General features: G+C 39.0%; 1 protein-coding gene and 1 long non-coding RNA gene across 3 annotated transcripts; one reads left to right on the plus strand and one right to left on the minus strand.

Moving 5' to 3' along the window:
- Window positions 1–2245: 2245 nt before the first annotated feature.
- C12H15orf61 (chromosome 12 C15orf61 homolog) lies at window positions 2246–5296 on the plus strand. Of its 2 annotated transcripts, XM_069798650.1 has the most exons (3): window positions 2246–2618; window positions 4555–4710; window positions 4811–5296. In XM_069798650.1, exons 1-2 carry the CDS (start codon window positions 2282–2284, stop codon window positions 4680–4682), a joined length of 465 nt encoding a protein of 154 aa, XP_069654751.1. In that variant the 5' UTR covers window positions 2246–2281; the 3' UTR covers window positions 4683–4710; window positions 4811–5296. The 2 variants fall into 2 exon arrangements, with proteins under 2 accessions (XP_069654751.1, XP_069654750.1); XM_069798649.1 differs by having other exon boundaries at window positions 2247–2618; window positions 4555–5296.
- A 5505-nt stretch (window positions 5297–10801) lies between these two features.
- LOC138688309 (uncharacterized) lies at window positions 10802–12973 on the minus strand. The gene is made up of 3 exons (XR_011327340.1): window positions 12811–12973; window positions 12527–12715; window positions 10802–11723 (listed from the first exon to the last, which is right to left on the minus strand). It is a non-coding gene; the product is annotated as an uncharacterized lncRNA (long non-coding RNA).
- Between the last annotated feature and the right edge of the window lie 1228 nt (window positions 12974–14201).

Consider the following 14201-nt stretch of genomic DNA (forward strand, 5'->3'; position numbering starts at 1 on the left):
ACATGTGCTACCCATTTCAGGTCATTCTCCTGAGAGAACATTACCTGGAATTGATACTAGAAACTGTGTCACCCTTTTCAGATAGCTGGGTGTAAAGCCCTGGGGAAAAAAAAAGGGGGGGAGGGGCAGGTGGCATTCAGCCCAAGTTTCTACATTTAGAATGACAACTCTGAGCACAGAGCAATAAAGCAGTTCAACAGCACAACCACTTCCAGATGTCTTCTGAAATAAAGTATTCACCCTACCCATTTCCTGAAAGATCTCTGATACCTCATTCAAACGGATTGTTCAGGAAAATTTACCACCTTCAATCTGGGTTAAGGTAACAAATCCCTAGAATTTTAAGACTAACCCGGTCCTCAGCATTTCACAGTAACGACCTAACATCACTTCCCATTTAACACATCTCCTGTCATAGATTTGAGGTACTCCCTCTTACGGTACACAGATCCTCTGTACTTCATTTTAGACTACAGATTTTGTTACAGCAATCAGGCACTAAAGATTAGGAACTACAATCATTGACAACCTTCATGAATGTAATTTAATCTATCATCTCCACTGAAGAATGGTTAGACTGGCTTTTAGCGTCATCACAAAGATGTGCATTTCAGGAGACGGTTTTGATGTAAAAATGTTCAGACTGTACCCGAATCCAATGAACACAGAGACCTGAATTGTGCAACCAAATATTATTAACAGAATACATTTGGAAGAATGCTTCATAATACTTCCAGCCTCATCTTTAGGAGGTTTGGTCATGATTCTTGCATACTTTTGAAGTATGCAATGTTTTGCTACGCATTTGTAAATACAGATGCTACTTCATTGCATTTGTAGTATGTTGTGCAAGTAGAGGTGCATCTACGTTCTCTTAACCAGTGCAAGGTTATGCTGCCAGAGGCTGAAGGATTTCTCCTTTCTTCTTGCACTTTTAACAATAAGAGCAACACAAAATTAACAGCAAAACAGCTTGAAATAAATACTTTAAAAACCAAAGTAATTGTCGTATGTCCACTTTATAGGCAATAGCTTTATAGGCGGTAATTTTGACCATGAAATACAACAGCAGAATATCACTCTTCAGGTGTAATACATGAGTTCAGGCCTTCACCATAGCAAGCTGCACTATCAGATTCCAACTTCTCTTGTGTCCTCAGTCATCATTGCCACTAACAAACAAAGATACTAAAGCTAACTATGAGCTCTATTAATTATAGGAAGGTGAACTTGAATGAAATTTGTTACTGACTATGATTAATAATTACTGGTTCTACACACATGCAGTACATTACAGTAAATAAACAGGGTACATTGTTGGGTAGTAATTGATTAATTAGCACATTCATACTACATAGCTCAATGGTTTAAGATTGCTGAGTTTGAGATATTGCTTGCAATTATTAAAAGGAAAAATCTGTTCCATTTCTCAGTTTACTCTTCTGTACAGTCTTTTTTTTCCTCTCAAATAGAATGTTTAATGGTTCAAAACTTTAGCTTTTATTTAGAAAAATCGTATCATGGAATATGGGCTACGATTTTAAAGTATTTCTCTTCCAAGGGGTCTAACACTTTCAAAGAACTATTTTTTACCTGGTATCACTATCAAATTTCACCAAATAAAATCAATGCAGCTTAATACATTTTTTTCCCGAGCACAGGTTAATCTGGTTAATGCTGCAGCTGTGAGATGTGCCAGCAACACACGGGGTGCTCCCGTCAGCACGCACGCTGTTAAACAAAAACATTTCCAAAAATGTAATTGCCCGATTCTTTGCGATAGCCTCACTCGCTGTAAGGAGCGCTAACGGGCGCCCTTCTGTAGGGCGCCCGGCCCGTCTCTCGGCCTGTGTCGGGCAGGGTGACTCGCTCCCCTCGCTTCGTGGGGCTGCCCCGGCCGCCTCAGCCGGCGCCCGCCTCGCCTCACCCCACTTCACCCCAGCGCGGAGGGCTCCGCCGCGGGCTTTCGCGCCTCTCCCCCTGCCCGAACCCTCCCCTCAGGGAGTCGCACACACCACACCGCCCCGCTCTCCCTTCCACCCACAGACGAGGACCAGCCCCATCGCTTCCACGGACAAAGTCTACCGCAGGGCCCGCTCCCACGGCCGCCGCCGGGGTACCCCCTCCGCCGCCCCCACCTCTTCCCGCCCTCCGGCGGCTGGCGCACGCGCCGAGGTGGCGCACGCGCGCCGGCCGGAGCCGGTGAGTGCGGGGTGGCTGCGGGAAGGCGCGGGGGGGGAGGGGAGGGGAGGGGAGGGGAGAGGGGAAGCGGCCCCGCGGGATGCGGGCGCTGAGGCGGCTGCATGAGGCGGCCGTGGGGCTGCTGCTGTGGCGGGGGGGGTCGTCATCGTCGTCCCGTCCCGCCGCCTCGGAGGTGCTGAGCCAGCACCTAAGGCAGCGCGGCCTGCCCCACTGGACCTCGTACTGCGTCAAGTACAGCGCCGTGCGCAACGACCAGTTCGGCCTCTCCCACTTCAACTGGCGGGTGAACGGCGCCAACTACCACATCCTGCGCACCGGCTGCTTCCCCTTCATCAAGTACCACTGCTCCCGCGCCGCCCCGCAGGACCTGGCGCTGCAGAACGCCGCCTTCACTGCCCTCAAGGTCCTCAACGCCGGTGAGTCGCGTCCCGGGCCGGCTCTGCGGCCTCCCCTCAGCTTACCTCGCCGGCTGTGAGGCGGGCGGAGAGGCGCTCCCCCTCGGCTCTTGCCGTTCTCCTGTAGCCGGCGGGTGGAGTGAGGCGCTTGCGGCGGGCGGGCTGCGCCCCTCGCGGAAGGGACGGCCGCGGGATGAGGGACACGCCGGAGGGGGGTTGTGAGGTAAAAGCGGGGCTGACCGGTGGGGGCCGCGTCCCCTGCAGTCGGGCCGGGCCGGGCCGGGGGGCTGTGGTTGCGGGCAGCACTCCGCCTCTCCTCCCCGCTCCGCTCCCCCTGAGGTGAGGGAATCGGCTTGGGGTGCCTCGTCCTCCGCCCCCACCGGCTCGGAGCAGGCGGCGTAAGGAAACGGGAATCGCAAAATGCCCGAGCTTTCAGCAGCTGTGAGGACGCAGAGCTGTAAACCGATAGTCTTTGGGGTTTTACCGAGTTCGTGTTTCTCTGTCCGGTTGTGAGAGAGAAAAATTAAACCGCCTGAAGGCAAACGCGCCAGCGCTTGTTATTTAAATGGCTAACATCAGTTGGTATGGATCATTTTCCATCTAAAAATCTGCGTTCTGTTACCGTGGATGAAATTCTGTCCTCTAAGCAAATACGCGAGCGCTGGATGAAGCAAAACAGTGTTTCTTAGAAAGCGCCTGGGCTAATTTTTTGCATCTTGCATACAGGCAGCGTCTAAGGTAGCGGAGGGCTTGGACCATGCTTGATCCTAAAGTGCTGCTGTAATAAAAATGCTTATAAATAAAAATGTTCTATCAGTAGCTTATTAATATAAAAATGGATATAAATAAGTTTTGAAATACATTATTATTCAAAACTTAGTATGTGGGTACCACACTTATTTAAGTGGTGACAGTCGCGTAACTAATTTCACCAGTTTCTTGTTTTCATGTTTCATTTAAAAAAAATAAATCTCATTGGCTTTGCAAGTCTTCAGTGACTTTTTACAAAACGTGTCTGCTAGTCTTTATTTTTTGATCTTTCCAACTAACATAGTGAGAAAATATCATCACAGAGATTGATTTCTTAATAATAACAATTTTAAATCTGATTTTATTTTTCCCTCTGCATAGTCAGACCTTTTATCTTCCCCATCTTTCTGGCAACCACCCTGCATGTTTCATATTTAAATGATCAGCAAGCATGATTAAAAAGTCAACTCATCTCTCTCTTCTGAGAATCTAGCTTAAGGACTTGGGTAACTTTAACCACGTTAAATTTGGTGTTTCTGTACCTTACTGAATTCAGGGCCTAAATCCATCTCCATTTTTTTCCCCCTACATTAAGTAAAATATTGTTGTCTGTAATACATGTGTAGCTCGGCAGTGCTAAAATGATGGCACTTTTTATATATACACCTTTCTACTCATTCCAGTTTTGTTGGAGTTGGTAGTCTTGACTACTGATCTAATTTTCCCAAGAGCAGCTTCATGTTGATGTGTGAAGTCACTGCTTGTTTTCCTTCCTATCTCTACTCTGGTACATAGAGGAACTCCGAACTGATATCTAAGTGGATGTCCAGGGATTTTGTGTTTTAGTGTTTGGTTATATACATGTATTTTCTTTAATTGGTAGAAATCAGGCTGTAGACATGACCATGTTTCACTTCTTTCATACTGCTATCCTCCCCTTTTCTTTTTCTATTAATTCCCTCGTATTGCTGCTTTTCTTAAGCTGCTTTCTGATTCTTGTGTGCTTGATACACAAGAAGGGTGGTATTATGAACTGACAGCTGCTTGTAAGCATTTCACTAAAGGCAAAGTGTTAATAAGGCAGCTTTTACAGGAATGCTTTTCCTCTAATTTCATTTTTGGAGTCATTATTCTTTACTATTAGTAGGTGGTTTTAATTTTCCTGGCTTGCTATCTTTGTATGTAACATGTTTTTGTCTTTTCTTAGGCATCCCAACTTTACTATATGGAATTGGCTCCTGGTTCTTTGTCAGTGTCACAGAGACTGTTCATACGAGTCATGGCCCAGTTACTATTTATTTTCTAAATAAAGAAGATGAAGGCGCAATGTACTGAAATCATGCCCTCAAGTACCTGTCATTTGGTGGGTTTCTGTGTTACAGCTGCTACAAATATCTACTCCCTTTGACTAAAAAGAACTGAAGGCAACTTTTTTTTTTTTTTTTTTTTTTTTTTTTTTACAGTGCCTTCTTTTACTTAACATGCTGTCTTCAGGAAGCCTGATGGACTTTTTGGTCATAAGAGGTTTATTTTTGCAGAGGTCAGTAAAGTTGAAAAAGTAGAAGCCTTAGGAGAAGAATTAATATTTCCAAGGGTATTAGAATTTATGGAAGTCAGTGACTAGTACTGCTGAACAAACTTGTGATAATTTAAAGAGATACATCTACCAACTTAGATAACTGAATTGTAGCATGTGGGCAAGGAAACTGTGAACACACTAGACATTTTCAGAATGTCTCTGAAAAGATTAAGCTGCTTAGGTTTAAACTCTTGACTAGATGTTTCATAATGCATTAATTGTCATAGCTGCAAGCATGTTTGAATGAATCCATGGCACTGACTATTCACAATTACCTGGAAGACTCTTTGGAAAATTAGCACCCTAAGAAGTTAAAAATGGCTGTATCATATTTCTTCAAATGATATTTAAATAAAATATCTAAAATATGTTTTATGCTTCTATCTTTTGCAATTCTTGAACTCGACACCTGCATTTTTTTTTCTTTTGGTTGCTTTGTAGTTACATAACAAAACCTAAGTAATCTAGAAGATGTAGTCCCCTGTGCTAATTTACAAATTGCTGATCTTTTTAATTAATAGGGGAGAATGAGAAGATCATTTTTTGGATGCAAAATAACTGATTTGTCCAGCTGTAACTGAGCACAGCTGTAACAGGCACATATAATGATGGAAATTCAGTTGGAAACCTGGGCAAAGAAAAAGCTTTTAGGGAATTATTTGGATAGTGGAAATATGGAATTATTGGATAGTAAGTTCAAACAACAGAAACACCTGTACAGGCTATATTACTGGTGCTTGGTTTTAGTGCCAGCAAATAATGCTGTCTATTCCAAATCCCATGTCTGGTGACGTAAGTTGATTATTCCAGTTTTCGTAAGTAGGAAGATAAATGTAGGTACTGTTTTTGGAGGGTAATCACTATTCTTAAATAAATTATTATCAAGCTATGACTACAGTATAATTTCATTTAAATACTTTTTTACTTAATTCCAGATAATGGAACTGTTTCCCACTTAAGCAATACATGTGGTTTTTCTAAAAGCAACACTAAATAACACTTTAATCAGAGAAGTGCTTGCACTGTTCTGTTTAATTTTGGAGAATATTCTTGACACAAGTTAAATGGTCTCAAAGATGAAGAGACAGTATTATAAGAAGCCTCATTAATAATAAAAATAATGACTTAGCATTTTTCTAGAACTGATTTTCACTGTATTGGATAAATAACTGCAGCTCATAAGTTTAAAGTCAAATACTGCTCATTCATTGCCATGGATCTTGTCAATATCTTGCTGTAAAGGTTTAGTTTCAACGCAAGGTTGATAAAATGGTTTTTAATTACCAGACTATAAATACAGGTCTTCATTGGAGTTGCACCTCCACTCACTGCAGCTTGTTTGATTTCTGATAATGTGTGTTGCTGACTTTGCTTACCTGTTTTTCAATAAATGCCGGCAACATGACTCCTTGTCCATACAGTGATGGGCAAGTCTCCTTAGAGAACATCTTTGACAAACTACCCTATTGATTCCTGCAATTCTGTGCTGCTTGCAGCATTAAATAGAGACTTGATTTCTTGTTCAATGATCTCACTGTGTAACAATTAGGCAAATGTAATATTTTCTTGTATTACATGAAAATCAATAGACCTCTCGCTCTTATGAAGTTGCTCACGCTAAAGGATGAACTAGAAGATGTTTGAGGGCAGCGTGCAAATACGGTATCATAAGTTCATTTCGTTAAGGCTTGTATGTGACCTGTTACAGGACATAAAGGGAAAATGTGCTATTTATAAGGGATAACACTTGAGTTATTAAATCATGACAAAAATAATTTTCAAGTATGAATATAAACCTACTTGCTTGTCTTCAACCAAAGGTAAAATACTTCATCTGGCTTTCATTCTCTTTTTGCTATAAATACCTATTTCTTAGTATCTTTTTTCATCACTTATCTTTGGCCTGAATGCAAGAGAGAAATGTTGAGGGCCAAGAAGATCCAAGACGATTCATACCATCTTGTCTCAAAAATTTCTGTAAGGCTTGGGGGAAGATAGGAATGTCAAGCAAGGATGAGCATGCAGTGTATAGTTCTCAGCTGAACCTTTGCTGCTTTACCTTTCTAATCCCCATCAGCACAAACTCTTCCCTTGTGGCAGTCAGCTCCTAAAAGGAGAGCAGGGTCTTCTGTTGTGGAGAAGTCCGAATGCTTGAACTAAAGAGTTTTGCTGAAGTGGACTTTTAAGATGAGCTTCTAGCAGTTTAATTGTTCAAAGATGAATTATTTGCATGTGTAGCACCTAACTGCTGTCTCTTGCCTGTAAGGTCCTTTCAGGTTGTCCTGTAAACCCATTGCTTCGAAAGACAACTTGTAGGGAACCAGGCTTTGTTAATTCCTCTGGTCTGGAATAATTTATTTGTACTTGTTTTAATTAGGAGCTTCCTTTTTGTATGTGTTATATTATGCATATGTTGTGTATGCAACATATACTAATGTTGATACGTATTTTTTTATAGATGATTGACCTACAAAATGACCCTTCTAACTTTTTACAGATTTGATCTGCACCATTTCCATTTGAAATAAAGTGTAGTTTATCTTGTAAGTCTTGCCTTAATTATCTCTTTACTGTATTCAAGAATGATGTTTAAATGAGTGAGAGATGACATAAAAAGGCAGAGAGCTTTGTTTCACCTCACTTAACAACTGCTTCAGGTAAATGAAACCTTAGTCTAAACCCAGAGGATCAGGTAGCTACTTCTTGTAGCAGTCTTTTTAAACAGTAATGACTATTGGGGGCATCTCAACCTAAACGAGTGCTTAGCATTACATCTTACCTAGGTCAATGGTCTCAGGTATCTGAGTTAAACTGTGTTACTGTAAATTAATGGAAAATGTAACTGCGCTTTGCTGAAAGATCAATGTCCAATAAAGGCTGCACAATCAAATCTTGTTGCAATGATTGAGGTCCTTAATTGCCTTTCAAAGATAAGGTGGTAATCAACATAGGTTTAACTGATCTTTTTTACCAGTTCAATTACATGCTAATGACTACAGCCAAGTCAGGATCTTTAACTACTTATACTTATTAAATCTTATGTTTGTTGTGAAAAATTACTTAAGCCACACAATCGATAAAACCCAGGTTTTAATTACTATATTTCACTTTTATACCTTTTTGTATGTTTGACAAATGTTTCACTGGAGACTGTGTAGCACTAATGATAGTACGCCAAGAAATACTGTTTTCTGGTATTTTCTACTCCAAATTATGATAACACGTGGGTGTGTTTATGTTTGTTTTAATGAAGTTTTGTGACTAGTAATGCGAACATTCTAGGCAGTTCATTGTACTTAAATATAATTTTTACATGTAATAGCACTCCTGTTATCACTAGAAGATGTACTACTTGCTAACCTTCAGCTGGACACAATTTCAGCATGAAGTTCTTAACTTTTTTCCAATGTAAATTAATATGAGATGTAGATACTAGTAAGGATTGATATTCCCAATTGTTTATGATTAGTACTCTCTCATTGTCTCAAAAATAAGTTGCTGTATCCCCTTCTTCTTGATCTCCTTTCTTTGCCTGGAGCGAGATCCAGTGCTTTTCTCCAGTCTTCAGAGGAACCTGGAGCCAACTGACCTTTCAGTGACTTAAGCGGAAGTTAGATCTGTCCTCAACTTGCTTTGTGTGGTTGACCTACTGTAATTCGGAGCACCTAGCAGCATTAGGTAGAATCTTCTGGGTTTTTTCTTTGGTTTTGCATATTTGTGCTTAGTTTGCATGCAAAAGTTGGCAGGCACGAACAGATCTCAGTTTCTCAAGACTCCTGCAAAGTAGAGCAGCGGCATCTCAAATTTAACAACAGAACTATCTGACGAAGTGATGTACCTGTGCTTGTATGCAAGTCTGAGCTTCTAGGTGTGCTTGCTTAGGCTTGCTAGGCTCGCTTGTGCTCAATGAAAGTATGAATACCGAAAATCTGTAAAACGATAACTACATCAATAACCTTAGCCTTAATTTGAGTCAATCATTTGAAAGAAGCTGTCAGTCCTTACGGAGCTCTTGTGGCAAAGCACACTAGTATCAGTTAATGTACTTATTAAAATAATGTACTTATTCCAATGTACTTATTATTATACGTTGGCAGCAGTAGAGTAGGAAGGCAAGGCAATTACTCATCAACAGAGAAAAAGGCTACTCTTTTTTTTTTTTTCCCTGTTTTTTTTTTTTTTTTTTTGAACTGCTGAGATTAAAGAAGTTGGAGGAGGGAAGGGGAACGATGATGTGGAACTTCTGGAGCTCCTACAGGATAATGGAGTGGAGAAAATGTTCATTTTCTGACAAATGTGCTGAGTAAATGAGAGACTTTAGCAAAAACATCTTCAGAAGGGGTGGAGTGGTGTTCAGATGGAGAAGGATGGATTTGGTAGGAAGGATGTCTAGAATGGGACTGAGAATGAGCAAAAAAATGTTAGGTTTTAAGAAGTTGCTTGCTTCAGCCTGGTACTCTTCAGCTGTAAGTATTCTCAAACCTATTGATGCCCCTTCCATTACTAAAGCTTTCTGGAAAAAGAAAACAGGAATCCAGAGTTATTCTTCCAGCACTCAAAAGTGTTACTGCAGTTGTCATGGAGAGATTTAAAGTTTCTGATGAAATAGAATTTATTGGAATCATTCTATAGGCAAGAAAAATTAAGTAGAAACGTGTGAGTTGACCAGATGGTCCCCTTTGAGAATCTAGTAGCAGTAAAAAGATCCTTGATGTTGAAATGTCTTTGCAAACCATAATTGTAGATCTCCCTGATGCAGGTTATTATTGGATGAAATTTAGGTATTTATTAATAGCTGAATGCCCTTAGCCCTCTGGTTTAGACCACTTTGCCTAAAACAAAGGAGATTTTGCTTCATATATTATTTACTTCAGCCATCTAATTTAAACTGGCTTTTGCTGTAACTCCTTAATCATGTTCACTACAGAAAAGTAAGTTAATAATTCTGAGAGTTGTCTTGATTTCATCCCAAAATATACATATTTATGGAAGTAGATGTCACATTAAGCTTTTTTTGGGGCTGTATGGTTCGGTTTAAATACACCTAAGAAAAAGTGGCAGCTTCAGCATTACAGCAAGGGGAATTTAGAATAAAAATTGTCACTAATATGTTCCAAATTTATTTACAAGATTTTTTTTGATTTCTAGAAAAGAGTAAGATGTTATTACTGTGTTTGCATTTAAGTCTTTCAAATAAAGCTTGTGTGCAGTAGAACATCAAAATTTGCATTAATGATTGCGACACTCGATGTCAATTACTGACCTTTGTGAATTAGTAACTGAATAAATGCAGCTGAAATAAAGAGGGCTAATGTATCACAAAATATTTCTTACTCATGGATGAGTGTAGTTTAACCTTAATTATTTATGCTAATACATCATAGTGTTCTAGTAGATGCACTGTGATAGGCTTTTCAGGAAGTAATGATGTCTGTGTAGCATGAGAGCTTTCTGCAGCAGACTGTAAGAGGTCATGATTTTGTCTGAGTTCAAGTTATAAATGATCCAGATCATTAACATTTTCAGTGACGAGGTTGTCTTATAGAAAACTCAAATATATATCTGTTCAGCATTTGAAAAAATACAGAGGAAACCACTAAGGTTTGAGATGATGGAATACTGTGTGTTATAATTTAGCCAGTTTGGATGCATTACGGTTGCTGTTTGCTTGGTAAGGTAGAATACATATGGCTTAGAGTGATTTTAATAGCAATTGCATCACTTTAAGCACAGTTTATGAGCCCTGTTCTAGTTCATTATAAAACCAATTTATTACTTTCAGTGATATTAATAATCCTAATAGAATTAAAACTGTAAAACATGATTAAAAGCAATCCTTCAGACAAAAAGTCTGATCAAGGAAACTTTCAACTTTAAAATGTGAATTTCAAAATAGACTACTTTTAAAGAACGTGAAATTTTTGAACAAGATTATAAAATATTACAAAGTCAAACCTATTTTTATTCTTACAAGAAGAAATGGCATTAGATATGATTGTTACATGCTTAGTGATTCATGGGCCTGGTTATATACATGCTTTGTGATATATGAATTATTTAGTAAGAAAAATCACAATAATTTTGTTGTTACTCAAGAATTTATAGGTTGACAGAAAAACAATTATGCTGCCCCTGAAGCTGGTCTGATGTAACATCATTACAGTAACATCATTAATGATACACAGCCATTTTTGCTCAATCTAACTGGTATAGTTTATGTTGTAATTGTTCAGTAGTTGTGTATCATAGCTAGCCTTTAAAATATACATAAACATGCTTGTAATCTGCTTTATTTCAAAATATGCTCATAATTTAAAGCAAGAACTAAACATTTAGTAATTCAGCCTAAATCAAGTTTACTGTTGTTTTGGGTTTTTTTCAGTTCAAGATGAGTTTCTTATGAGAAAGTGTTTTAAAAGATCTATTTGAGGCCAGATTCTGCTCCCCACGGAATTGAAAGTAAGATCCATTTATTTCCCAGTATTTGGTTCACAAATGGTCCTTTGCCTCTTACTCTAGAGAGCCCACGCAAAGTGTTTCTGCCTGTTCAAGCCCATGCAAAGTGACTGCAAGGGGTCGTAGGAAGGCATGGAACGAAGACAGCTAGTTTTCTGCAGGTTTTAATGCAGGTTTTAAGGGATCTTCATCTATGCGTGTATTGATCAAGCTGGTACACTTGGGTGATTCTTTCCTAGGAGATGCGTTTTAGGGAAGAATATGTTCAGGAAGCCTGGACACTGTTGACCTACTTTTTTCATAAGCCTAAGGGAATTCAGTTTGCTGCACTCGCTGGCAATCTGAAGATGTGGGAAGAAAAAAAAGGTGGATTTCACCATGATACATTATTTAACAACATAGAAAGTTATGTACTAATCTTTTTAAAAAAAAAAAAAAGACATGAAAATGTATGCTATTAAAGCAATGATCAGGTGCCATTTTCTCTAGGAAATGAAGAGCTTGTCCTTTGTTATTTATAACACCTATCTAGAAACTGGTACAGGGAGGAAGCAGAGATGGTAAATTGAATTTAGTGAACCAAGGACTGATGTTTAGATTCTGATTCCTCTGAGTCTGTTTATATGCTTTATCTGAATTACATGTAATATAGTACAGTACTGGTAATACAGTATTCCAGAACATTTTTAATAGTTAAAATGTTGAATAACATTTAGCACACGTAATTAACAAATGTTAACTACTTAGTCTGTTATGTGGTAAATGCATGCTATTCCTATGTCATAGCTGGGCAAATTCTAGTAGTAGTAAGGTTAAAATTTCCCAGAGATGCTCAGTAGGAGCGGTAATGAAAATGTAGGACTTTCTGACTCTGTCCTCAGCTTCCTTTCTATGCCTCATGTGCTTCTACCCAAGGGTCTGAGCACAGGACTAGAGGACACTAGTTTTGCATCCTAATGCCAGTTGTAGTGCACTTCAACTCCTGATATGGCCCAGTGCAATTGGCATAATTTACCTGTTCGCTTCCACTGAGTATTTACAATGGGCATATTGTAAGGGTTATTATAAAAATAGCATGTAGCATGTATGTAAAGGAATGCTGTGTAAAGAGGACTATGCAAGTTCTAAGCACTGTGTTTTTTACCTGCATCAGCCTGATCCACTCCCGAGATTGAGCTCACACATTCTTCCACCAATGGCAAGGAAAACCTCCTAGATACCAGTCCTGGAACAGGAAGTTTAAGAATAGGGCCAGGGGAGTCAGCTCTTTCTTTCCTCCCTCTTCTTTTTATGGAATTTTGGTAGATGGACTCAAAACTTCATTATATGATGTCTGTGGTAGTGAAAAGATAGAAAATGACTTGTGTTAGATAACTTCCTTTGCAGTGGGAATTAGCAAGGGAAACAAGTAATAACTTAGTTTCTTACTTTTTGAAGGCCTTGCAAATTATCATGATAACCATGTTCCAGGCAATCAGTGGGGGACAGCATTTTTTCCATACCACTCACCGATACTCCTGTGAGATTCCACAGCATGGCAAATTTAATAATTTTAGTATTCTTCTGTGTCAGCATTCTGCTTTTCCTTGAAAACAAATGTTTATTTTCTTTACATGGCCATCTCCAGATCTCCTCTGTCCTCTCTAACCACAATGGAAAGCAGCAGAGAGCAGCAGCAGACTGCAGTGAGACAGTTTTTCTTGTGCTTGTAGCACAAAACCAGCCTGGAAGTCTGTGCCACTGATGAAGGATATTTCCCACACACAAATAAAAATAGAATGTATTCTGTTCATGAAGTCACGGGCTTCATGATCCTCTTGTAATTAAAGAACCGATATATTGTTCCTTTGCAGATTTTGAATGTTATTTCATTGTGGATAGACAGTAACTTTGGATACGTAATTATAAATAGGAAATACCTGCATATTTCTTGCTGACAGCATGTCATCTGGATTTAGTGGAGAAAATCAGACTGCCTAATTATTTTTTTCTGTGCCTTTCTGGAATTCTTGACTTCCTGTGTTGGAAACTTTTTAAGAGGAGATTCTTGGGGCAGTCAAATACTGAACTTTAAGAATATTTTATGATGCATATTAAAAAATATGTGTTCTTGCTACACAATTTCCCCCCCAATGTTGAGGAAAAATATAAAAAATAGATTTGGGTGAAGTTCTGTTCTCATAGCAAAGTTCTGCGGGATGATAAAATAAATATTAACTATTTGTTTCAAATGTTGGTGTAGTTAGAATGAAAATTTCCTATGAAACATGGGTTTTAAAGAAATATGTGGCAAAACCAAACCTGTATCAAGAAGCATGTGCTTTAGGTGCTGTACTTCTTAAGATATAAAAAAAACTTGAAGTTTGATTACAGCAGCATCAACACAAATCAGAATGGGGGATTAAGGTTATGATTAGCCCTGGAAAATCTACATAATATTTATGCAAATTTCACAAATTGAGTTGGTTTTCCCCATAGTCTTGTAAATGAAAAAGACATTTTAGAAAAATTGCGGTTCTATAGAAATTCTATGATTTTGTATCCTATTCTTTAAAATTTAATAGAAAATGAATCTGATTGAAATGAACCTGACTGAAAGGTATACAGGGACTGTAGGTAAAAGGTTCATTTGAACAGAAAGACGTCTGTGTGGGCAGCACCAATCCCTTAGATACTTAGGAGTTGGGGCTCTATTAATTTCTAGTGTAGGAACTAAATTATAAAGTTATTGAACAGAGAGAGAATTTATCTCTGCTAATGGCCATTGAAAGATCCTTTTTTTTAAAGCTCAAAGAAAGTAGAATTCTAATATGAGGAAG

Source organism: Haliaeetus albicilla, chromosome 12 (genome assembly GCF_947461875.1).
Source record: "Haliaeetus albicilla chromosome 12, bHalAlb1.1, whole genome shotgun sequence".
Lineage (NCBI taxonomy): Eukaryota > Metazoa > Chordata > Aves > Accipitriformes > Accipitridae > Haliaeetus > Haliaeetus albicilla.